Source organism: Odocoileus virginianus, chromosome 4 (genome assembly GCF_023699985.2).
Source record: "Odocoileus virginianus isolate 20LAN1187 ecotype Illinois chromosome 4, Ovbor_1.2, whole genome shotgun sequence".
Classification (NCBI taxonomy): domain Eukaryota; kingdom Metazoa; phylum Chordata; class Mammalia; order Artiodactyla; family Cervidae; genus Odocoileus; species Odocoileus virginianus.
This window is the reverse complement of record NC_069677.1, coordinates 82,047,222-82,073,053: the sequence shown is the minus strand read 5'-3', so window position 1 is coordinate 82,073,053 and position 25,832 is coordinate 82,047,222. Positions and strand designations below refer to the sequence as shown.

Sequence of the window (25,832 nt, the reverse complement as noted above, 5' to 3'; positions counted from 1 at the left end):
GACTGGTGTGGGGGTCAGGTCACCACACAGACAAGGGTGAGGAGCTGCTGGTCCAGGGAAGGGGTGTGGCCCCAGGAGACGCACGTCCCTGAGACAGCCTCAGCCCAGGGGCCAAAGGAGGACCCCAGACTCATGCGTACAGGTCCAGGGATGACCAGCCCCCAGCCCGCCCACCCTCCCCATGTTTCCAGAGACTGACAGCGCTCCACGGTCAGGTGATTTTATTCCTAGAAAAGGTGAGAAGCTCTGCTCAGCCCCGGCGGCCAGTGCACACAGAAGCAGGGTCACAGTGAGGTCCACAGGGTATGCCCTCCCACCGCCTTGGGCCTAGGGCAGGTGAGGGTGCAGGGCCGCCTAGGAGAGAGGCTCCAGGCCACAGAGGGTGCTGAGTCAGAGGGGCAGCCATGTCCAAACAGATGCCAGCACACGCCCCTGCAACTGGAAGAGGGTGCCCAGGGTGCTCTGTCCCGGGAGAGAGCCGAGAGGGCGGCAGGAAGGAAGTGGGCGGTGGCCCAGCGGCCCACAGCCCCTGCCCACGCGCCTGCAGGGTCCAGCAGCCCGGCCCCGAGGAGCGGGGGGAGGCGGGTGCAGGGTGAGTGGGGCATGGACGCGGCTTCAGAAGCCAGTCTCGATGCTGAGGGTGCGGCGGGTGACATGCTCCAGCTCCCCGGACACGTAGTCGGCCATGCTGATGCGGTAGTGTGCAAGCATCTTCAGCATGAGCCGCAGGTTCAGCCACCACTGCTCCCGGGGCATGCGGTGCCTGGGGCGGGACAGGGTCAGCGTCAGAGGGCGGGGTCAGGGGCGGGACCGGCGGTGCCTGCGGCAGGGCGGGATCAGGGGCGGGGGCGGGGGCGGGGCTAGGGGAGCGGTAGCTCCCAGGCACGTTCCCTCAGGACAGCTGGCCACTGTGTTGGGGTCCTGTCCCTCTGGGGTCCACACCCAGAAGAGCTCAGCAGACTGAGTACACCCTGAGACCTGACCATCGCTGACCCCCACCTTCTCACTCTCACCCTCTACCCTGCTGGTGGGGGACAGGGCAACCCTGTGGGGTCAGGGTTTGAGTGTGGCCACACCCCTCTCCCAGCACATTCGTCCCAGGCAGGTCTGGGCCCTGCGGTCCACCCTCTCTTTGGAGGCACTCACTCAAAGTCGGTGTCCTTCTTGAGCTCGGTGACAGGGCTGAAGGCCACCGCTTTCTTCTGCAGGCCGATCACGCAGGCCGAGTCAGGGGCGTTGGCGAACACCCGCCCTGTGGACACAGGCCCGTGATGGCAGCCCCCACACCAGGGATGCCAGTGGAGGGCAGGCTGGGCCGGCTGCTGCCTCCCCCACTTACCGTTGCGATAGACTGCCCGCAACTTCTCCGACATCCAGAGTATGGCTTTCACCCCAAGCTTGGTACCATAGTTCCGGTCAAAAGGGGTGGGAGCCCCACCCTGGAAACACAGTGGGTGAGCCCAGGTTCTGGCCTTTGGGGAGCCATGGGACCACAGGCAGCCCTAGCCCTGGCCTGAACCCAGCATCCTGGCCCGACCTTGACTTAGGTGAGCCATCCCAGAGAGTTCTGACACCCCATCCCCTCGGCCTGCAACAACTCAGCCCCTTTCTCCATCCCTTATCTAGCCTAAAAGCCACCTCCAGAGGCCGGGCAGTGGGCTGCCGACTCATCAAGTGCGGGGCTTCTGTGGGCCCCGGCATCCAGCAGACAGATCCCACCACTCATGTGGAAGGGGTGCCTTGTGGGTGCACACGGCTCTCACATCTGGCTGGGAACCCACAGCATGGGTCTCACCAAGACACAGCCTGGGTCTCCTGCCTGTGCAGTGGGTGATGAGCACTTGGGTCAGGGGTGTACGGATGAAGCGGCCCCTGCAGCCAGGTGCCCCATGAGGAGGGGCACAGAGACATGTCCTCATTGTGCTGCAGCCCCCTGGGGCCCTGGGCCCGGGCACAGGTGTCAGGGGGTGGCCTTTCGGAATCCACGTCCCCACCCCACCACACCTGCTGCAGGTGGCCCAGGACGTTGGTCCTGCAGTCGAACACGCCCTTGCCCTCGGAGGAGTAGAGGTTGTACAGAAACTCTGTGGTGTAGTGTTCATGGCACTTCTCGTTCCTGGAAGAGGAATGTGGGACCTGAGTCTAGCAGGATGCTGAGCCGCTCTGGGCTGGCCCACAGGCTCGAAGGAAAGCTCAACCCCACCACGACTGCCTCAGCCCCCGTCCTCCCTCCGCCCAGCTGCCCCTCAGCAGCCCTGACCCGCAGCCCAGGGGTCCAGAAGCGCCCCCCCCCCCCCCTGCCCCGGGCCCTGTGGGCTCGCCGGCAGCCTCACCGGAGCACCAGGCCCCGCTGGATGTCCGTCTTCATCTTCTCGGTCATGTGCTCCACGTTGGCCTGCAGAGGGAGGACCAACCACAGTGCACAGTGAGTGAGGTCGGTGCAGCCGCCAGCACTGCCCGCCCCCTCCAGCAGCTGCGGGCTGTCCAGGAAGAAATGTTCCAGAATACCGACAGGCAGGGCCAACATGACCCAGGTCAGCCTGTGGGGGCGGGCCGGTCAGGGATCCTGCAAGCCCTGAAGGACTAGGAGGGCTGGTGCGGATGTGGGCCTGTGGCTGGACCGTGAGGCCGGGTGGGGAAGCCACGGGGCGGGGAAGGGGGACTGCACAGAGGTGGGGGCGAGGGGGTGGGACTGCACAGCGTGGGGGGACCGCTCAGGGTGGGGGGACTGCACAGACCACACTGTGGGGGAAGGCGTGCGGGGGTCATGGGCTGGGTCCCCTTGAAGGCGGTGAGTCTCCAGCCTGCTGGGCTGTGCTCCTTGGCAGGAGTCCCAGCCCCTTCAAGTGGTCTGCAGCAGGAGAAGCGCAGGGGCTCCGCTCACCTTTAAGTCTTGGATGTTGAAGGGATCCTCGAAGACATAGGCAGCGTCGGCCCCCACAGCGATGCCAGTCACAGTGGCCAGGTAGCCGCAGTAGCCACCCATGGTCTCCACAATGAACACACGGCGCTTGGTCCCCGAGGCCGACTGCTTGATGCGGTCACAACTCTGGGGGCCAGGGGGTAGTCAGAGACCTCCCTGCAGGCCTCAGGGACTCGGGTCTCTGGCCCAAGCTGAGGACCAAGACTGAGGCAGGGAGGGGCTGGGACAGGGTGTGTGCCAGGGTGCTGGCAGCCTTCACCATGATCCCTCCTCTTGGCCACACAGAATCGAATTCCCAGTCTCGGCAATTCTGCCCCCAGGATGAGGCGGGTCACTAGTGTCTGGTGGGTGGAGGCCAGGGTCACTGCTAGGAGGCTCTCCCTGACCTCGGGCCAGGGACATACTGGGCCTTAATCTGCCAAAGGGGGAGACATGCCTCCACGTCAGGGTCATAAACAGGGGCCCAGACAACACATGAAGTAAGTGCTCAGCACACACCAACGATAACGTGACACCTGATAACAATCCTAGCTCTGAATGGTTCAAGGAAATTATAGTATTAGATAAAGAACCGAGGAAGGAGAACTAAGAGAGATAAGTAGGTCACTGGTGTCTGAACTGTGAGGATCAACCCCAGATAACCGATGAAGAGCAAAGCGGAGGAAACGGCCACAATGTTTGCAAAGAGTCTGTGTCCCACAAATGTAAAGAGCACTTACAAATAAAAAAGAAAACGTGCCAAGAGAAAAATAGGCAAGTGGTGGAAAAAGATAATTTCCAAAAACCCACAAATGGCCACCAATAAATGCAGGGAAAACGCTCAGCTGTACCAGAAATCAGAATTGCGAATGGAAATAGAATCCTATCTTCCCCCACCTGGTGAGGTTCAGGGACACCAGAAGTTTCGGAAGAGCAGTGGGTGCAGCGACCCACAGCCAGTGCAGATGGAGGTTGGATTCTAAGAAAACCCCTGAGGATCGTGGTATTCTGGGAAGGAGGATGTAGGGGTGGGGGGTTTGGGGGTCTCCTTTAGTCTCTTGTTCCACTAGTATTTTCTCCTTCATCTAATAACATGTAGCACTTATTAGAGCAGCACACCCTTTTCCAGCTTCAGATCCCCCAAAGGGAGGTGCTGAACCCTCAGGGGAGCTGGGTTCATGAGAGGTAATAGACAGGGTGGGAAAGGTCTGGAGAGTGAGTCAGGGGGACGCCCGTAGGGAGCAGAGTGGGGTAGCCTGCTGGGACCCTCCCCAATCCCAGAACAAGGCTCCCACCTCCCACGTCCCAGTCAGAGCCCTGGGTACCCCCAGAGCCACATGTGGCTGCTTCACCAGACAGAACCAAGGCTGGATGTCCACACCAGTACAGTAGCTCAGTTAGGTCGGCTGCAGCCCTGACCACCATCATCCTCACACCCCGTCACTCCAGGGCCACTCCCCCCGGTGCCATCCACGAGGCCTCGGGGGGCAGCTGGGTCCTGCCGACTCCCCACACAGGCCACCAGCCTCGGTGGGGACCCGTACCTGTCCCACCCGCTCGGCAGCCCCTCTGCACGCTCCCCGCTCCTAGCCAGCCCCTGGCCCGCACCTCCATGGCGGCGTTGACGGCCGTGTCGGAGCCCAGGCTGAAGTCAGTGCCCGGCACATTGTTGCTGATGGTGGCGGGGATGACGCACATGACAATGCACAGCTCCTCGTAGCGCCCACGGGCCTCGACCAGCTGCAGAACCCCCTCGTAGGCCTGTGGGGGTGGGGGGCAGCTCAGGCCCGGCCCTGGAGAGGCTGGGCTGGGGGCCAAGGCCAAAGAAGGGGACCCTGGGTCTTGCTCCCCGCCATATGTGCAGGGCTGGGCATCTGAGCCCACCTGCCCCTACCCGCAGGGCCGAGATCAGGTGGGCCCCACCCAAAAGCTCTGTAGCCACCGTCCCCAGGGAAACTGGCCTCCACAGAGGACAGAAGGAGGCCAGCTGCCTTGACCCCGACCCACTGCACACATTCTGCAGGGGCTCAGGTTCTCTCAGGAGAGGGCAGGAGTGGATGTCTGTCATGTAGGGGGGCTGACCGAGCACTAACATCACATGGACATGCCCCCACTACTCACAGCTCCACTCTGAGGACTGGCCCCGCGCCAGCAGGAGACTGAGGCCCTCGGCCACTTGGTCCTCCTGCCCAGGCTGCCCCCGCATGCTCCCCTGTGGCCCCCTCACCTCAAAGCCCCCAATGACCAGCAGGGCGTGGATGTTGTGAAGGCGGATGTTTTCCACAATTTTCTCCAAGTAGCCCTTGGGCAGCGTCCTGCAGAAGATAAATCAGATGGATACGTGAGTCCGCACAGAATACCAGGCTGGAGGGACACACGTCCACACTGTCTGACCGCTGGAGAAGGCAGGCCTGGGACCTGGTAATGCAATTATTCCCTGTTAGAGGTGGAGGCAGAGGTGAGGCATGGGTGGGTGTGGGTGAAGGGACTGCCAGCAGGACAGGTGGCCTGGCACCTGCTCAGTGCCCTCGCTGGACACTGGACACTGCCCTCCCCACACCTGGGCTGTAAGCCTCACTTCCTGCCTGAAGTAAGGGGGTGCCTCTTGCAGGCTGGGTAACCAGAATAGCTGTCCTCTACACAAGTGCCCTCAGAGAAGCCCCAGGCAGCAGGGTCTGTGTCCCGCTCTGGACAGGCCATCAGCCAGGGAGGACTCAGCCTGGGGCCACAGGGCTGGTTTCCCTGATATACCCCCCCACTGTAAACAGTGGCCAAGCTGCTCACCTCTTCGTCCCCAGCATGGAGCCGCCACGCCCCAGCCAGCCAGCCACGTCATGCCAGTTCACTTCTTGCACCTGTGGGGGAGGCACGGCTTCAGGGAGCAGGCCAGGGGCACTTGCCCACTTCTCTGCAGGCCATGGGCCTGTGCTCAGGAGCACACATCCTTGGAGGGACAGAGGCCAGGCCAGGGACTGACCCCCCAGCCACAGGTTGGAGCAGGGTCTCAGGGGCTGGCCTAGGCTGAGGTAGATCCAGCTGTGCCCCCTCCACCCCGGGGAGCAAGCCCGGCCTTTCCCTTGTGCCCACGTCGTGAGTCCCTCGGTCCTTGTGTGTCTGTAAGCCAGCCGGGGACGCAGTCTAAGCTGACCAAAGGCAAACAGGCCCACCACCACAGGCCAGGTCCCCCACCCGACCTCGGGCACGGCCGCACCTACCTGATTCTTGGCCAGGCCTTCAAAGCCATCGTGCACGACATATACTGTGTGGCCCTGGGAGATGCCAGAACGCACGGCCGAGCGCACGGCCGCGTTCATGCCGGCCGCCGGGGCCCCCACATTCAGGATGGCCAGGGAGAAGTTGGTCTTCAGAGAAGAGGGAGAGACAAACACGTGAGCACGGGGCTAGGAGAACCGCTGACCCAGATGGAAGTCAGCAGACAGCAGTTTCCGGGGAAGGGGCCCCGGTCCTCGGGCCAGCCTGGACACCGTCCTGGGACTGACCTCCCCTGGACATGACAAACACCTGTCCTCCTGATGCCATAACGCTCAGCCCAAGACCACACAAGCTACTGTGAAGACCCCACCCACAACCCACAAAGTCCTCATCCAAAGGCAGGATCGGGACTCCAACCGCTGTCAGCCAAGTGCAGCTCGGGCCACAGTCAGCGCCTGCCTGGATGCCCCAGGCACTCACCCTGTGCTCAGGGCTCAGCGCCCCAGGACATCCTTGGTGAGCAGCAGGGGTGCATAGAGAGAAGGGGATCTCTGCAGCCACAACAAAGTGCAAAGAAGCAGACAATGCCAACTTAGTACTAATGGTGGTGTAGTCACCAAGTCAGGTCTGACTCTGCAGCCCCATGGACTGTAGCCTGCCAGGCTTCTCTGTCCATGGGATTTCCCAGGCAAGAATACTGGAGTGGGTTGCCATTTCCTTCTCCAGGGAATCTTCCTGACCCAAGAATCGAACCTGAGTCTCCTGCATTGCAGGCAGATTCTTTACCAACTGAACCACCACGGAAGCCCTTTAATATTAATAATTAATAGTAACACAATGGTTGATTTAACCTGATAGAACCAATATGTCATCACCTCAACTCGGAATCAATGTAAGAAATCGGGTCTTTCACACCCATTTCCCCCGCTGCTCCTCAGACCCTACACCTATGGGGCATGCAGGCACCCCGCTAGGGACAGCCACATTCCCAGCAGTCGGCAGCCACGTGTGGGCCGCTGGCTCTGCTGGGCTGTGTGGCTCTGGTGGGTCCTGGTAACACCAGCCTGATGCCCCAGAAGTGGTCATGACCCAGAGGGTTCTGGAAGGAGATGCGGATACCACTCCACCTTGCCTGGAAATGCTGCCCACCCCCAGCCAGCTCTCGGGATAAATGGTGGGGAGGTGGACCAGGACCCCACCGTCCAAGATTGTCTTGGTCTGGCCCTTTCTTTGTCCCGTGATTTCAGAGACGGATCCTGCTGTTGTCCTTATTTGGAAGAGAGACCATTTCGTGAAGTTTTTAGCTGTTTGGGAACATGTCTTAATACTCTTGAGAGTCCCTTGGACAGCAAGATCAAACCAGTCAATTCTAAAGAAAATCAGTCCTGAACATTCATTGGAAGGACTGATGCTGAAGCTGAGGCTGTAATACTTTGGACAACAGATGCAAAGAGCTGACTCACTGGAAAAGACCCTGATGCCAGCAAAGACTGAAGGCAAAAGTGAAGGGGGCGGCAGAGGATGAGATGGTTGGATGGCATCACCAACTCAATGGACATGAATCTGAGCAAACTCCAGGAGATAGTGAAAGACAGGGAAGCCTGGAGCGCTGCCGTCCATGGGGTCTCAAAGAGTCAGACACGACTGAGCAATGGAACAACATAACAATGGAGCCCTCCTCTCCTAAGGTAAACCTATGGGCCTGACTTAACCTTCAGCCAACTGAAAAGCGACAGGCCAGTGTGATCCCCGGGCCCAGACACATGCTGTTGGGACCTACTGGTCAAGCAGAGGCTGAGCCTGCCCTCTCAGCCCGCAGCTCAGACCCAGGCAGGAGGGAGGGTCCCAGCCCCCTGAGCAGGGGCGTCTCCCTACTCCCTGAGCCAGGTTGTGGGGGAGCTGGCAGGTGGAGGCCACAGACACAGCCAGGGCTCCGCACCCCGCTCTCACCTTCTCCTTGGAGATCTTCTGGTGGGCAAGTAGCTTGTAAATGTTCCAGTTGTTCTCAAAGCTCCTGGAAAGGAAGCGGGTCGTGCACAGCGCAGCCACAGCCGAGCAGCCTGGCCCAGCACAGCCACAGCCCAGCCCAGCACACAGCCTCCAAGGGGCCAGACACGGGCGCGGCCCACTTCCCCACTCTTGTCGCCATGGAGCCTGGCTGGGGGCCATCGCCGGGCGGCAGAGACCCCTCTAAACATGCGTCCCCAGTGCCCCCTCAGCAAAGCAAGTGCCCGCGTTCAGCCGGCATGGTCTGCAGCTCCAAGGCCAAGGGAACCAGAGGAAAGAGACCTGTGGGTCCAGTCAACCTGGCCCCAGGCCTGCTTCCACTGCTTCCTCCTGTGGTCTCCCCTCCTCCTGCCCCCTCCCCAGGCCCCCTTCCTGACTCTACCTGCGCTGTGTTCTGCACTTCCCCCCAGCCCTGCAGGCCCCTCCCTGCCCCATGGGGAGCATCCACACAGCCTGCCTGCTTCCTGGTCACAGGGACCGTCACACCCCATCTCCTGCACGATGCATGCCCGAGGAGGGCGGCTCAGAGCACCACCTCTGCAGGTGGGCACATCCGCGTGTCAGGGGCAGGGGGTGACAATGGGTGAGCCACTCGGAGTCTGCTGGGGCCCCCGTAGAACAGACCATTGCACCATTGCCCAGTGTGGGCCCTCACCTGCCTCGGAGCTGGATGGCCTCGTCAAACCTCTTCTCGTCCATGGCCTTCTGCACCTCCTTGGTCTTAAAGCAAACAAGAAGCACAGGCTGGAGGCAGGGGTCTAGCACACTCAGCAAGAGAGGCCTGGCCCAGACCTGCCAGGAGCTGTCACTGCTGGCAATCGGGAGGTCTAACGGCAAGACAACCCCACCTGGCCCGCTGGGTCTTCCCCTCCCTGGAAGGGGCACCTGGACCTCACACCTCCTCAGACCCTGGCTGGCAGCCAGGGTCTAAGAACGAAAGGGGAGGCAGTTCTGACCCCCAGGCTCACACCACCAATGACCAGCCTGCCCCGAAGCAAGGCCCCATGAGGTCACTGCAGTAGGGTGTTCCAGGAGAAGCGCCAGGGCAGCCCCCTTCTGCCGCCAACCTGCCTCCCCTAGGTGGGCCCCACCCTGCCCCCAGCTGCAGAAGGGAAGCCAGCACCCACATTTCTACCAGCCTCCCAGCCTCTCTCTGCCCTCACCTCCCGCTCCCCCTCCCGCAGTGGCCCCTTCTCTGACAACACAAGATGTCCCAGTGGTTCTGGCTTCTCGCTCCCCCTTCACCCTCTCATCCCCACCCCATCCAGTGCAAGACCTGTCCCAGACCACTGGCTCAGGGAGGCTAAGTGACCTTGGCTCCCCGCAGGGTTGCACGAACTCCAGCTCACCAAACCCCCCCAGGCTCACCGGCTCCCTGCAGCCCCCACACCTCTCTTAGGACTTGTCTCCCCGAGGCACCTGCTGACACCTCCCTCCCCGCTTGGATGACTGCAGGCCTTGGATACCCTGAGGCCTGCTGGGGTGGGCAGCAATGCACCAGGGTGGGCACACCAAGAGGTGGTGCTGTGTGAACCGCCTGCTCCCTGCCACACACGTGGGGGAGCAGCAGGACCCCGAGAAGGATGGGCTGGGGGCCCTTGCAGCCCTGCAGGCTGGGCCCTGAGAGGCCTGGAAGGGCAGGCAGCTCCGGGTTGTGGTGGGGAGGGGGCCACAGCAGAGCCCAGCAGAGCACAACGGCCCCGGGCACCTCCCTGGACACCCTCACCCTGGGCAGGCCAGTGCTCACCATCTGCACACACTCCATGAGGGGCAGCCGCACGGACTGGTTCCCTGAGAGGCTGACCACGCAGGCCGGCGTGTCGGGCGTGGCCTCCAGCAGCGCCATCACCGCCTCCATGCCCATCTTGCTGCTCTGAACGGGGAGAGGGTGGTAGAGCTCAGGCAGGTGTAACCAGGAGGGAGCCAGCCCCATGCCACACACATCCCACAGCAGACCCACAAGGCCTCAGCTCTCAGAGCCTGCCCACCACACACATACACACACACATGCACATATGCGCTAGAAGCTTCTAGAATAAGTGGCACCATTTATTTTAGAAATGCTGACTCTGCATGGTCATCTTTCACAACACCCACTGCCCCGCCTGGCACCATTTCTCAGGTCTCAGCAGCCCTTCTAGAGGGCATGGCCCCGGCACCCCAGGTTGCAGCGGCAGGGCCAGACCTGGGTTTCTGGGGTTCTCTCCACTATGACGAGGTTTCTCATTTTGGGCTCCCTTGTCACAGCTGTTCTGGGGTGGGTGCAAACGGGGGCGTGGGCTGGCAGGCTGGACCAGCTAAATCAGGTAAGGACTGCCCTCCCTGGGGACAAACCACAAACCTGGGTCCCAATACAGACAGCGGGAACACACAGGTGCGTGGAGAGCAAGGCCCGTGGCTCTGTTGGGTGAGACAGTGTGTCCCTGCGTGCACCACGCCGGGCCTCCCACACTGGCCAGGCAAGTGTCACGAACAGCCTCGGAGGAAAGGCCCCGCGTCCCTCGGGAGCACCGCAAGCCGGCCCCCCTCCTATAACCCCCTGGGGGCCTAAGCTCGGGGACCAGCACCAAGCCGCTCCTCCTTTGTCTCCCTCCCAGGCATCCTGTGTCTCCACCAGCATCCGCAGAACCGGGGGCCCAGGCACAGCTCCCACCCACCCCGCAGCCTCCGGCCCCTCCCCAGGGTGACCAGTGTCTCACAGGCAGGCGCTTTACCACCCAGGGGCGTCCCTGACTGAGTCCCTGTCACCCTGGGGCTGCAGCAGGCTTCCCACCCTGCAGAGGATGAGGCGGGACCAGCAGCAATCAGGACACCGATGACCCTTGGGCCAGGACCCAGCGCCTGGGCCCTGGAGCTGAGGCGCCCAGGCCACTGGCCAGACTCAGAACAACCAGACATCAGACCCGCTGCTCCCCCAGCCCTCCTCCCCAAGGTCTCACCAAAGGCATCGCCAGGAGGCTGGGGAGCCTGGGCTGCCAGGCCTCAGTCTCACTATGAACACCGGCAGCAGTGAAGAACCATGCGCCCGAGCATGCACACACACCATGTCACCCATGCACGCACACCCAGCACCAGGGTGATGCCCCACCTACCAGGATGCGGTCGAATGCCGAGGGGGTCCCTCCCCTCTGCACGTGGCCCAGCACAGTCACACGCGTGTCGAAGCCCAGCCTCTGGACCACCAGCTGCTCATAGGGACAGAGAAGCAGGCGCCCTTGGATTTGCCATACCTCTCCCACTGGACAGGGCCACCGCGTGGCCCCCAATGCTCTTCCCTCCCCCGTCCCCCACCTGCCTCAGGGATTTCAGGGTGTCAGAACCCCAGGGGCCCTACAGAGCTAGCCCAGGGTTCACTCCGACAGCCTGAGTGTGCCGGGGGCTGTCTCCATGTGTGTGTGCGGATGCATGCTCCTGTGTGCGTGGGTATCTGTGTCACCATGGGGGCGTGTGTCACTGTGTCTTCACGCACACATGCCAGGTTGTAGGAATTCGTCATGGTCTCCTGCCCCTGTGGGTCAGGCCCCACCAGCCACTGGCGGGAACCAGGGAGCACAGTGAAGGGGCAGACGGGCCAGTTCCTGGCAGCACCTGACTGGACCTTGAGGACAGGGTGGGTGGCCAAGGTGAGGGGCATGGAGGCCCCCAGGGGCTGTGCCCCACTGGGGGACATGGGCCCAGGGCCCTGGGGCAGAACCAGGCATGTGGGTGCGGGTCACAGGTAGGAAGGATTCCCCAAAGCCCCAGCTGTTCTGTTATGAATCTGATATGGATGGGCGGTGGGCATCCCTGTCACTGAGGGGCTGGCAGGGGCTGGACTCAGCCATTGGGACACTGTTGGGGACTGGATGGGGCTCCTAGGATGGGGGCTGTCCTGAACGAAGACTGGAAGCCAGAAGGTGCAGGGCTCCCAGCAGGTGGGGCCAAATTTCAGCCTGGGGGCCCAGGGCTTCTCAGGGGGTCCCAGCCATGCCCATCCCACATCTGACAATCACTGGGGCCAAGGACACTCCCTCCACGGGCCAGGGTTGGGACCCCAGCAAGAGCACGTGGGGACTGGAGATAAAGGGGAGATCCCCCCGAGGCCCTGCCAATCCCACATGACCCAGGGGTTCACTCACGTCCTTCACGTAGCGGGATGAGATGGGCTTCCCGGTGCGGTCGATGGCGCCCTCAGCAATGATGATAATGTTCAGGCGGGACCCTCGGCTCCGAGTCTGGGTCAGAGACACCACAGGGCTCAGCCACCAGCCTGCAGATACCTGTCCCCAGACACCTGGAGCCCTCCTTGGGGTCCACAGCTCGGGGCTCATGTGGGCGAACCAGGACCCTGCTGCCCAACCTGGGCTTGGGGGTCAGGGAGCAGGAGCTTGCAGGGGGCTGGGGGACTGGAGGATTCTTGCCCGTCACCCACTCCCCAGGCTGAGGGAAGTCTTCCTGCCTCAGTTAGTGAGGATGAATTAGCATCACCCATTGCTGCAAATGAGAGGGTCTTGGATTTAAAAGTGCTTTCTACCTATTTCCTCAACAAACATTTGTAAGAGTCACTCTGATCCACCAGCCCCTGTTGGCCCCACAGCATTAGAAGAAACTGAGAAAGATAGGATTGGAGTAGCTCCTGCGAGGCATGGGTGCAGAGGGGACGGGGAGCCAGGCATGGAGGGCTGCCTGGAGGAGGTGGTGGCGGTGCAGTGAAGTGAAGCTGCCAGAAGGGCCCACACCTCCCCGCCTCACTCACTGCAGCCCAGGAGGTGGGCAGGGCAGAGAGTGACAGCTGCATGTAACAGGTGGAGAAACAGGCTCAGGGAAGCCCTGGGGGGTGGGGCAGGGGTGGGGCAGAGGGCCTTACGCAGAGCAGGAAAGCAGCAGGATGTGTGAGCCTGAGTCCAGGCCACTTCCAGGAAGATCAGCCTCCAGTTCTCAGCGAGTAGGTCAAGGCCAAGACCAAGGTCAGCTAGGGACCATCACCCCCAGAGCCGTGCTCCACCGATCGAGGCTACGAAGCCACTCGGGAGTACAAGGACTCCACCCAAGGAGAGGACACAGGCCTCTGGCCCGCCTCCCTGCCAGGCTCATTTCAGTCTCACCCTTGCCTTCACTGGGGAAGGTTCCAGAATGCAGTCGTGACCCTCAGCCCCACCCACTGTCCTGGGCAGGGACACAAAGCCCTGGTGGTGGGGGTGGCTGGCGGGGGAGCATTCACCAGTGGATGGGAATGAGGCCACCTCCTTGGTCACATGGGGACAGGGACATGCGGGAAGCACAGGGCTGGCTCTGACCACCCCCAAGACGCCGGAACAGCAGGCCCAGCCCCAGGCAGCCTCCACGCTTGTCCTGCCCTTGGGCCAGTTTGCAGAGGACATTGTGGGTGGACACAGCCCGTTAGGGCCCCTGACTGGGCCTGAGCGTGAACTTGGGAGCACAGTCTCAGGGGCTCCCCAGCTTCGAACCCAGACCACAACCCTGGAACACCACCTCATGGAAGGGCGCCTCCCACCCCTGTTCTAGCCCTCCTGTCCACCGCTGAGCCCTGGCCTAGCCAAGCGGCCAGCCTATCCCAGTTGGGGGCTTTGGGGATCCCTACCTAGGCCAGGGTATCTGCCTGTTCTGTGCCAGAGGCCCCAACTTCATCTTGAGGGACCAGAGAGCTGCGTCCTGGGCACCCTGGCTCAGGCGCCCCTGCTCATCCCTCCTGGGTGAGGCCTCAGCCCCCCTTCTGCTCCCACCCCCATGACCTGCCCCGTCGGAGGCCCCGCCACACGTGCCTGTGCACCATCATCACAAGGCCATGCCCCCAACTCGGGCTCAGCAGTCAGGGCCCCCAGGAAGCCAGCTTGACTGTGTCCCTGCTCCCGCCGTGCTCATAGCAGGGACCCTGGGAGAAGACCCTCACCCGCTCACCTCGCCGAGCCGCTCACACATGAAGTTCTCCCAGCCGTCCTCGGGGGGCGCCTCGGGTATGAACAGCCAGTCGGCCCCCGAGGCCAGGGCGGACACCAGGGCCAGGTACCTGTACGGGCAGGAGGGGGCGGGGCTGCAGTGGGTGGACCCCCACCCAGCATCCCGGACCCCGGGGCCCGGGGTTACAGGGCAGGTACCCAGCCCCAGCCCCAGAGTCAGGGCTCCCCAGCCCCACCCCAGCTCACACCAAAAGCATCGAGGGAGCACCCGCCACGTTCAGGGCACCGAGGCGGCCCCGCGTCCTACTCCCGCTCCCCAGGAGCCCCGGGCCCCCGCTGACCGGGACCGCCCCCTTACCCGCAGTGCCGTCCCATCACCTCCAGCACGAAGGTCCTCTGGTGGCTGTGGACACAGAGCGGACAGAGGGCATCAGTGCTGAGGCTCGCGGAGCAGCCTGGACTCCTGTGTCCCGCCACCCACCACCCCAGCTCAGCCAAGAGCATGCCTGGGAGACACAGAGGACGCGGGGACAGCCCAAGGACAGACAGCCTTTGTCCTTCCCAGGGCGGCCAAGTCTCTGCACTGAGTCACCTCCGTCGGGCTCACACCCGGCGTCAGACTGGTTTTCACTAATCTTCTGTTCCTGAGGCTGAAGGCCATTTGCCTGGCCTGGGCTTGGCTGTCTTAGCTAGCAGCTGAGGACCCCTGCGGGATGCACCATCACCCAGGGCCACAGGAGCCCTGTAAGAGCCGGCGCCCACCCAGGGCTCAAGGGAACCTGGTGGGGTGGGGACCAGACCAGAGACCTTTCTGCTCACCCCACTGTGAATCTCCCTCTGACTGGGGGCAAAGGGCAGCCAGCACAGACCCCTAGGGATGGAATCATACTGACAAGCCGTTGACTCTGCAGAGCGGCCACCTCAGCTCCTGGCTGGGGGATGGGATCCCGAGCTTGCCTGCCTGGTGGCCTGGCCGGGTGGAGGCCTCGCTCACCTCTGGGCGGTGGTGGTGATGGCGTCGATGACTTCCATGATGCGGTGCAGCGCCGAGTCTGTGCCGATGGTCATGTCGGTGCCGCAGAAGTCGTTGTCAATGGAGCCCACCAGCCCCGCGATGTTCAGGTGCGAATAGGTCTGAGCCGTGCCCTCTGAGATCTTGCCTGGGAAGAAGGGACCAGTCTGGCTGCAGCCTCTGTGCCTCCACCCAGCTCCCCTGGCCACAACATGGGGCTCAGACCCTGATCCCTCTCACCTCCCTCAGGCCACCCTCAGTGCAACCTGATCAGGCCCTCAGGCTTGGCTTCTTCCTCCCCAGGTCCTGCAGCAGGGGTCCCGGGTGTGGGGAGGGGAGCAGTGGCTGGACCACTGGAATCGAGTACAGACTCTTCCCCTACCCAGAGACCCCCAGGGAAATCCTGGAGTGTGCACCCCTCACCTCCACATCCCCATGAGCGGCACAGAACCAACAGAGCTCCAATAGGCCACTTTCCAACTGGGGATCCCCAGGACTGCATCTTATGTTACCAGATTTTAACTATCACGCTTCTGCAAACTAGGACAAACCCATAACCAACATCCAGGAACGAATCCTGCAGCACAGGTAAGTCAGCCTGGGAACTGCCGTCCAGCCCCAGGAGGCCTCACTACTGGCCAAGCTTGGAGCATCAGATGAGCACCTCCCACCCCGGCCCACACCTCCTGGAGCGTCCAGGCCCCTCCTCCCGGCCAGCAGCCAGTTGGCCTCTCACCTCCTCTGGTCCTGCCCACTCCCTGCCCTCGAGCTGCTGTGTCCGGGCTGGGCTGCAACCCACCTTCGCTCACCAGCTCCTCCAGGAGGCTGCCCCACTCGCTGCGGAAGATGTTGGCGCCAGTGAGGCTGCCGTCCCCACCAATGACGCACAGGTTAGTGATGCCGCGCTGGACCAGGTTGTAGGCGGCCGCCCGGCGCCCCTCCCGCGTGGTGAAGGCCTTGCAGCGGGCGCTGCCGATGACGGTCCCACCCTGCATGGAGGAGGGGGAGCCTGAGCCAAAGGGGCATGGGGGGAACCTGAGCACTGCGCGGGGGAACTGGGGACCCCAAAGAACTGAGAGGGCTGAGGCCAGGGGCTCCTCAGAAGCCTGGACAGGTGTCCCCCCGCTCCCTGGCATGTCTCCTCATGTGAGCGAAGAGGAGACTCTCCACCGCCAGGCTCAGGGAGCGCGACAAGGCGAGGGGTGAGCAGGCTCCGAGATCTGTAAGGTGCACACACACACACACACATGTGCACGCACACACGCATGCACACGTGTGCAAACATGCACACACGTGCATGTACTCTGGTGGATACGTCAGGAGCCAACACAGAGACCTGCCTGCGAAGCTCACACCAGCATCCACATGGCCCCTCCCTGCTCAGCCTCAGCCGGGGCTCCCCAGACTGCCCCCAAGAACACCTGCGGATCCCCTGCTCTCAGCCAGGTGTGAGAACAATGTGCCCGGGCCATGCCATGCTGCTCCCGAGACCACGAGGCTGGTTTCCGACTTCATGGAAAATGTGAGTCAGAGCTGCCCCTGGCCTAGCCCACTCCCTCCTGGAGCCCCTCCGGCCCCTCTTGCCCCCAACACCCCCAGCCCCTGTGTTCTGTGCTGCTCCTCATTCCTCCCCAAAGACCAGCTTCTCCCACATCCTTAGGGCCCAGCTTTCATGCAGCTTCACTTCCCAGCTACCACGTGGCCTAACACCCCTTCCCTGGGTGCTCTCTCAGGACAGAAGGACGGCCATCCTCAGACACAGGGTCGGAGCAGAGCGGCAGCTGTACCCAGGCCTGAGGCAGGACGGCTGTCCTTCTTGGACCCTTGGGGTGGAGGATGAGGTACCCAGGCGGCCACAGCCCCACCCACGATGGGGTCAGGGAGCACGGCTCCAGAACAGGGGAACAGGGGACAGGGGACTGACGAGGCCCAAGATCAGGGCTCGTCTGTGCCCCGCTAGGCCCACCAGGCCTCAATCAACCGGCTTGTTCCCACGGTGCCTATAGAGCGCCGTCCCCTGGGAACGTCCACCCTGGGCAGGAGGGGAGGGGCCGACCTCAGGGTTGGCCATGCCTGGATGACTCTGGATCCAGGCCCATCACCCACTGCTCTGCTGACCCACGTGTGGCTTGTGGTGACAACAGACCACTTCAATAAGCAGGTGTCAGCTGGTGGCCCGGGATACAGAGGTGACAGGTGGCCCACAAAGGTCCCTGCTCTTTGGGAGGACTAGGGTCTCCCCATAGACACCTGGTTCAAAGACCCCCTTGTGTAGAAATCCCTGACCCCGGTGAGCTGCTCATCCCCCGCCCTCACTAAATAGGATGATGAAAGGGAAGGCGGGGGAGGCGCCGAGAGGCTGAGGCCGCATAGGTCTCCCTCCGGGGTGCCCTCTTCAGCCTGCAGCAGGAAGCTGAGACACCTGGGGCCATCCCGACCCTGTGATCTCTTAAGCCCATGACCTCCCACCCCCGTGAACCCAAGGCAACTGGATGGCACAGTCAGCCTGGAGCCAATCCCTTGAGGGATGGTGTGTAGCCTGCGTCCCTAAGCGTGCAAGTCCCCCTGGGTGCCTGTGTGTCTCTCTGTGTGTCTATGCGGCTCTGCGTGTGTCTGACATGTGCACCTGTGTATCCCCGTGTGTCTGTATGTGCCTGTGTGTATCCCCCTGTGTGTCCCCCTGTGTGTCCTTGTGCCTGAGTGTGTCTGTCTCGTGTGTCTGTCTGTCCCTCTTTGTGTCCCGCTATGGGTCTAAGTGTCTATGTGTGTCTGACATGTGCACCTGTGTAACCCCTTGTGTGTGTCACTGCGTGTGTCTGACACGTGCACCTGTGAATCCCCCTGTTGTTCCTCCACGCGCCTCTGTGCATGTCCCGGGGCGCACACACGCTCACAGCAGGGAGGGAGAGTCACAGGCTCACCAGCTGGATGATGTTGGAGACGCTGAGCCAGTTGGCCTGCTTGATGTTCTCGCCTCCCTCCACGAGGCCTTCATAGCCCTGAAAGTGAGGGGACAGGCCGTGAGATGGGTGCCCATGGACGCAGAGAACACCGCCCACCCGAGCATGAGCATGGAACCTCGGCCATGCATGGAACCTCCTGCTGACAGAAGCAGGCCCAGGGGTCCCAACTGCAGAGGCCCCCCCACTCCCAGGGCCTTGGGGGACGAAGCTGGGTCGGTTGGGGTCAGGGGTGTTAGGGGACAAAGCTGGGCTTGGCTGGAATCAAGGCAGTTGGGGGAGAGGCCTGGCACCCAGAGGGTCTCCCGGAGCACCCTCTGCAGGGCCTGCAGGGTGGTGTATTACAGAGCGTGACTCGCTCAGCAAAGTGCTCCTGTCATAGGCAGACCTTCTGAAGCGTGTCCATGAACTGCACCTGGGTCACACACCGGGGTCGGAACCAGAGTCAGTCAGCACCCTGTGGCCCCTCTGCCCTGCCAGGACCGGCTCCCCCAAAGGTGCCCAACTGCCCCGCCTCCCAAGGTGTCAACTAGATTCAGAAATGACAGGCATAGCATCCACTCTGTCTGGCCTCCTTCTCTCGGCTGGGTGACTGTGTGGCCCCACAGGACCACGTGCGGCTGTGACTGTGCTCACTTGCGGGAGTCCCCTGAGCAAGCCCCCAGTGTATGATCTATTCACCGTTCGCGGACCTCCGGAGTGCATGTCTGGTTTGGGACTATTGGACCTAATGCTGCTAAGAACACGTTTGTGAATCACTAGGCGTGTGGCCAGCCTCTGACCGCACTGCTACACAGTGCCCCACCTGCCGTGGCCACCTCGTCCGTCAGCAACATGGACAGGGCAGGCCTCTGGGCGCGTCTCCCCCAGTGCCAGGCCATGCAGGGCTCCATCCTGGAGGCTGCATGTGGCCCCTGCAGGTGGGTTCTCCCCCTGAGCTCCACTGACAAACCAGGTTATTTCCCAACGACATAAGCCACTGGCCGCCTGGACAGCCGGCCGTTCTCATTAGCAGGAGCTCTTCATACAGTCTGGACCAGGCCACGTGCTTTCACACATGGTGAGGAGGCAAAGCACCGCCAAGCACCATGTGTACAACCTCCGGGAGACTGGCCTTGGACCCACCCCACCCTGACTGGGGACCACTTGTCCACGAAACTCAGCCACTCCCTGAAGAATCTCACCCTGCCCTTTGGAAGGTTCTAGACCATTATCAGGGCCTGGGCCCCCCCCACCCAGCTCCTGAGGCCCTGAGGAGATGGCTCCCCAGACATGACGTTGAGGACTCCGGCCATCTGAGCCTGGTCTGAGGGTCCAGATCCCGGAGGAGGGGGGACCTGCAGAAGTGCCTGCCCATGTGTCCATTCAGATGGCCCCGTACAGCCAAGGCCGGGAAGTCACGCCTGACCTGGGTCAGGGCGAAGGGACAGGGACGCAGACATGCCCAAGGTGGGAGGAGGAAGCTCCGGGAAGAGCAGAGCAGGCTGGAGTTCCGCATTCTAGTAAAGAGTGAAAACACAGTAACACAGTAACACGTGTGAGGGAACTCCAGGGCTGCCCACGTGTCTGTGTCTATGTATCTGCTGCAAGTCTGAAACCCGGATTTAGGGGAATAGGAACGGGGCGGGGGGTGGAGCAAAGGGGAGTCCCAGCTTCTGCCAGAACAAAGCAGAACAATGATTCTCTATTGCTTTGCACAGGGAGGCTGTTTGCTGGGGTGACTCAAGCTCAGGTTAGGCGAGGAGGGTGCTGGAGGGCTGGGGGTCAGAGGACAGTGGGGTGAGGTCCTGGCCTCAGAGTAAGACCACAGCTTCATGCCCTCTTCTCTCTCAAGGGACACACCCGCACCCAAGAACCCAGGCTGAAGGCAAGCTCCCCACCCACAGCTCAGAGCCAGGCGGCCCTGCCCTATCCACTGTCCTGACCAGCCTCTCTCTGGGCCTGAACAAGGACCAGTGACCCTGACAGAACAGGGTCCCGCATCCCTCCTCCCTTCCCCTCCCCCCACAATGTTCCCCACCCGCTTGAGCACAGGGCCCACCCACCAGAGTTTGGAGCGAGGAACCCTGCACCTTACCTCATAGATAAGAAAGACCTTGGCCCCCACGTAAATGCCCATACGAGTCACGGCTCTGACAGCGGCATTCATGCCTGCAAGGGGTCAGGGAGACGCCTGTCAGTGGAGACACAGTGTGGAGGAACCCCGGACCACCCCTCCCCACATCTCAGGGAGCCCAGCCAAGGGTCTGAGTCCAGCCTGGGGTGAACCCCTGAGGTTGCTTCGGCTTCGCATCTGGAAATATGCCACCCCCAGAGTTATGCCGGGAAGGCCCCCACCAGGCCAACCCCTGAGCCTGCACTCCCGACTCTGCACGGTCACCTGCAGACCAGCCACATCCTTTCCGGCCGTATCCTCCCCAGTGCTCACCTGCAGACTCTGATGCCCAGCACAGCCCTCTCCCTGGCCCTGAAGGCTCTGACCTGGGGGAATCCCAGCAGGTCAGGGACTTGGCCCCAAGATGAAAGAGGAGGCTGGCGGGAGGCAGGAGACAACCACGTTTCAAACTCTCTGTCATCCTCTGCCAGAGTCTCAGACCACCACACTGAGCTCCGTGTCTGTGGCCCTGGGGCCACGAGGCCCATAGGGGCCTCCATGAGCCAGGAAAGGGGGGCAGTGTCCCTGAGAGTCAAGGTCTGGCTGTTGGGGGTCTGGGAGCCTCAGGCAGTGTAGCTGACTCGGCTGACGCCCCTGCCCCCAAACTGCACTGCACACCGGGGCCACCAGGCTTGGTGGATCACCTCTCTGGCCTGTCCCCTAGCCTTAAGACCCCAGTCTCCCACCCCCTCCGCCCCCCGTCAACAGCAGCTACCCTGCAACACAGGCTTCGTGGAAAGAGAGATATTCATGGGGAGGAGGAGCAGACAGCTCATAGGAAGTGCTCAGAGGATCTCAGAGGAATCTGGGTCCCCTTCCCTCACGGTCAGTCCCGAGACCGAGACCCACAGAAGGCAAAGGGGCCCCTGAGGTCCCTGTGGGGGATCATCGTGTCCCTAAGATTCCTCCGTGGAAGACCACACACTGTGTCCCTGGGGTCTCATATATAGTCAGGTTCATGAGGCACGACTTGAAGAAGCCCCCGAGAGGCCCGACCACCAGCAGGGGCCCCACATGGTGACCCTGCTGCTGTCTGAGGGTGGGACGTGGCCCCGCCCAGGGAGCAGGCCTCCAAGTGGCCCGATGGCAGGGCCGCAGCCGTTGCAGGTCTGGACAGGTCAGGTCAGGGTCCGTGGCCCTGTGCAGGCACCCGGGGAGGGCCCAGCCCCCACACTGACTGCTGCCTGGAGGGTAGCCAGGGCTGAGGCCCACGGACGGGCTCGGGGCTCCGGGCTCAGGGCTCGGGAGCCTTGAATCAGTGGCTTGTAGGCAATCTGCCTCAAACCTTCTTGCCCGTCACAAAAGATATCAGCATTAGGAACAGGCGGGGTGGCCCCACGTCCTCAGAGAGGAAGAAGATTGGCCAGTCACCTGCCCTGGGTTCCAGCCTGTGACGCTGGGTCTGGGGACTGGATCACAGAGGTTATGCCGTGTCTGACCCCAGGACCACCACTGCTCCCCCGACCTTCTTGCTGGTGGTCCTGGCTCAGAGCGCATGCACATTCCGTGATCTGTCCCTAGGCTGTGAAAGCTTTTCCCTGGAAGGGCGGGGCACCAGCTGGAGTGTGACCGAGGGCCCAGGAGCCCTGCCCTCCCGGCTCATGAGCTGGTGGAAGGGCGGTGCACATCAACTTGGGAATCCCGTGGGAGGACCATGAGGGTTAGACCACATACAGTACCTCAGGAAGAACCCAGTGGACAGAGCCTGCCCCAGTGGAAGCTCATGGCACTGGGCTCCCAGGAGGTCAGCACAAAGGTCACTCTCCAGACGGGAAGCTGGGGGTCCCAGAGGGAGGGAGGGGGGCTGCTGGGACCCCAGCTGGTGCAGGCAGTGCCCGGAGACACCCTGGACCCCCTTACCTTAGGCACAGCAGGCTGCCCTATCCCCACCCAGCCACCGAGGCTTCTGCTATCTGACGACTGGAGGGACTCCCCAGGGAGGGGCCCCTGGACATCACAACCGGCAGGGCACAGAGGCCGGACAGCCCTGAACTGGCCACACTCACGGCTTACACACCTGCCTTTATCAAGAGAACTCCTTTTCTAAAGAAATCATAACTCCCATGTTCCTGTAATGGATGGAAGTGAGGTTATAGTGACTGAAGTTAGCAGTAGGAGCCCAGTGAGCATAGCAGCCCCGCCCACACCACCAGGCTGCTCCAGGAACAGGATCTGAAGGCCAACAGTCCTGCTGCCGAAGGTCAAGTAGGTCAAGGGGCTGCGGGCTGTGGGGCTGGTGGAAGTGGGGAGATATGACAGTTGCAAAACTGCCCCTCCGGCCCCCAGCAGGCCCTACGTCCTGCAGAAGTGCTTGGCTGCCTCTGGGGCCTTGGCCGGCCCAGGCTTTCCATTCTCAGGTATCTGCCTCCCCAGTCACCCCCGCTGGGATGAGCCCACTGTGGCCTCACTGCAGGCTCAAGGCCCAAGCCCCACCTCTGGCAGCAGCAGAGAGGCCAGCACTTCTGGATCGGGGGTGAGGGGAAGGGCAGTGACTGGAAACCAGGCCACCATCCAACTCAGAGGTCATGGGCATCTCCCTAGCCAGCCTGGTGGGCTTGTCTGCAGCCCCAGGGACTGCAAAGGTCCCCGTTCTTAGAGTACTGTTCTCAGTCTTGCAGAGAACAAATGACTGTGTTACAGGAAAACTCTTGACTCTTCGAATGGGATTGTGCCAGCTGCCATGGAGACGGAGGCCTAAGGGTGTGGGCTTCCCTGTAAACCTCACAGTAAGCTGCCTTCCTAAGAGGGCCTTTTAAATTGCCCTTTAAGCTGCTTTTCTTTCTCAAAATAAACCAAGGATGGCAGCCACAAGCTCCAGGGTTGGAGAAGCAAGGAGAGCAGCTGCATCCACTGCTGATGAGCCAGCCCTGGACCCTGGCTCGACCTTTCACCCCAACCTCCCCCAACCTCTGCCCTAGAGCAAGCCAGGGAGACTGCTACCGATCACTTCCTGTTGGAGGAAATGGACATCAACCAAACTGATGTCAGAGGTGAAAGCATCTGTTCTGAAGGTGACTTTTCATCATAACTAGCTTCCAGAAAAACAAAATGTACAAGAAAGAGGTGAGCTGATCTTGGGGGGACAGGGGGCCCAGCAGGTCCATGTTTATTCATCAGTCGATGTGAGGATATGGAACTGGACTGGACAGCTGAGGGAAACTGAGGCCCCAGGGACAGGCTCAGGTCAAGTCACAGAGCTGGTCAAGGCTGGCTCCCCATCACAAGGCTGGGCTCCATTCACCCCGACAAGAGCAGACTTGAGTGTCTGGGAGGCAAGTGCAGGTCAGAGTGGAAGCCCGTTCTCCACGTGGCTGTCAGCCCCGCCCCACACGGGAGGGCACGCAGGGAGGGCCAAGTGGCACCATCAGGTCCCTAGAGGTCAGCCTCTATTTGGAAGGCAGTGGTGAGGGTCCCTGGGGGAAAACTGAGAGGCCACTGTCTAGAGCCACTTCTCTGGAGCAGCACTAGCGAGAAGGAGCAGCCTCAGGCGGACACCCATGGGCGCTCCCAGAACTTACAGAGCAGAAAGGCTCTGCCCCGCAGACAGCCAGCTGGCCCACATCCTCCCCCAGGCATCAGCCTGAGCCCTAAATCAGGGAAGTCTGCGAAAACCTCCTCAACCATAAAACCGGGGGTCACAGCCAGGGGTCTAGGAGAGTGCGGATGGACGGTGCATGAGGTGAGGGGGCTGACGGTCAGCCCAGCCAGCGGCACACAGGTGGCCACACCCCAGGGCATTCAGGAAGCACTCCCCATTACATGTGGGGCACCAGGGCTGGACTGGCCAAGAGGAGACCTTCAGTCAAACAGGCTTTGCCCTCAGCTGGCCTGCCTGCCCGGGCCAGCAGCAGCCAGGGTCCTTTCCTTCCGGCCCCTTGTCCTATTTTGTCTGTGCACCCGCGGAGCTCAGCTCCCCTGCCTAAGTGTACCTCATTTATCTTCCCAGCCCTCCCTGCAGCGCTGCTGTTACCGTGCTGCAACAGGAGCCTGGGGGGAGACCCCCTGCACCCGCACCAGACTTCACAGAGGAAGGGTCCAGCCCTCTGGCGATGCGTCTGCCCTCCACACACCCGGCCCTTCCAGTGGTCCAATCTCACAGGATGATGCTTCCCCAAGACCACCCTCCAAGCCCACTCTCCTCCTGCCCGGCCCCGGCCCACCAGCCTTGCTCTAAGAGGGCGCCAGCCGCCACTGCCCAGCAACAGGCAGCCGCTCTGGCCACGCAGGGCTGCCGACGTGCAGCAGAGCACACTGCCCGCGGCCAGTTCCGCGGAGGGCTCAGCCAAACCCGCGGACGCCTGTGCAGGCGGGGGTGCAGACAGCCGCGGATCCCTCTGCCGGCCTGGCCCGGCTCCCTCGTGAAATCCGCCCCCACCCCCGTGCTTTCCCCTGCGCCCGCGGGGGAACCAGGAGTCAGGGGTCTGGGGCAGAGACGAACCAGGCGTTTGGACTTTCTGATCTGGAAGGAGGCACACCAGGCTCACTGCGCAGCCTGAAGGTGCTGGTTCCATCCCTCCCGCTTCCTGGGCTACTTAAGGTCTCTCCTGGGGTTCAAGGTGTGTGGTGTGGCCATGTGGCCAAGCCCCACAGGTGTGATACTGGCCATCCCAAGCCATTGGTCCTAGAAAGCAGGGGTCAGGACAGGACCAGGGTGCCAGGAGGGGGCTGCCAGGACAGGCCCCCAGGAAGGGCACCAGCCTGGCTCTGCCAGGTCCTGGCTGCGGGATGCTGGGCAGGTCCCCCGAGAAGACCACCGTCTTAGACACGCGGCGTGAGGACAGGCCTGCACTAAAGAAATGCCCCAGAGTCGTCCTGAAGGTGGTGTTTGGGGGAAGCGCTGAGCCCTCGGGTCGTGTTTCAGAACCAGGAAGAGACGGTTCTCCAGGCCTGCGGTGACTGCCCTGCCCTCCGCGGCCTCCGCTCAGCGTGCATTCCAGGAAATGGGGCTCCTGACACACGTGAACGGGAAGGGGTGCCCGGACCGCCTGGGCCGGCGAGAACCGGGAGAGCTCCGGGTCGCCGGCCACAGCCGGCCGCGCAGACACGCCCCCGGGGCGGGGGCAGGCGGGCGCGCGGGGGGGGGGGGGGGCGGATGCCGTGGTGGGCGGCACGTACGCGGGTACCCGGCGCGCCGGGGCGGATCCAGCACAGGGACGCGGACCTGGGCTGGGAGGACCTGCCGACCGCGCGCCGCAGATCCGGGCCGAGGGTGGCGGGCGCGCCGCAGGGACCCGGGGACAGCAGAACCCCCGCCCGCCAGCGACCCGCCGCGCGCCCGCGCCCACCTTGCGCATCGCCGCCGCTGGTCAGCACGCCGATGGCCTTGCCGGCCCCGGTGGTCCGCAGCTTCTCCAGATCCACGCTGGCCATGGTGGCGCCGACTCGGCCGCGCTCACTCTCGCGCCCCGCGCCGCCGCTGTCGCCGAGCCCGCCCCGCGCCTTGCGCTCCGCCCCGCGCCGTGTGAGGTCACCGCAGTCCGCGCCGGGGGCGGTGGGGGAGCGGGGCGGGGCGGTCGAGGCGGGGGCGGGGCCGACGTGCCCGAGCGGATGTCCCGGGTCTCCGGCGCGCACCGCACCCCCTCCCGCCCCCCTACCCCACCCCACCCCGCTCCTGGGCGGAGGGAGGGGCGTCCTTCTTGATCAAGTTTTAAACCTGTTCAGTCTAACACGGGGCGCGTTTATTGAC

At 62.7% G+C, this 25,832-nt stretch overlaps 1 protein-coding gene across 2 annotated transcripts; it reads right to left on the bottom strand.

Annotated features, from left to right (window-relative positions):
- Nucleotides 1-206: 206 nt before the first annotated feature.
- Nucleotides 207-25,601, bottom strand: PFKL (phosphofructokinase, liver type). 2 transcript variants are annotated; one of them, XM_070466861.1, is made up of 22 exons: nucleotides 25,432-25,601; nucleotides 20,069-20,142; nucleotides 17,953-18,030; nucleotides 15,831-16,020; nucleotides 15,014-15,179; nucleotides 14,378-14,422; nucleotides 14,021-14,129; nucleotides 12,241-12,336; nucleotides 11,215-11,307; nucleotides 9,870-9,995; nucleotides 8,778-8,842; nucleotides 8,066-8,129; nucleotides 6,118-6,264; nucleotides 5,687-5,757; nucleotides 5,130-5,217; nucleotides 4,511-4,663; nucleotides 2,885-3,049; nucleotides 2,334-2,395; nucleotides 2,005-2,116; nucleotides 1,340-1,439; nucleotides 1,147-1,252; nucleotides 207-763 (listed from the first exon to the last, which is right to left on the bottom strand). In XM_070466861.1, exons 1-22 carry the CDS (start codon nucleotides 25,514-25,516, stop codon nucleotides 616-618), a joined length of 2,343 nt encoding a protein of 780 aa, XP_070322962.1. In that variant the 5' UTR covers nucleotides 25,517-25,601; the 3' UTR covers nucleotides 207-615. The 2 variants fall into 2 exon arrangements, with proteins under 2 accessions (XP_070322962.1, XP_070322963.1); XM_070466862.1 differs by lacking the exons at nucleotides 9,870-9,995; nucleotides 11,215-11,307.
- Nucleotides 25,602-25,832: the final 231 nt, after the last annotated feature.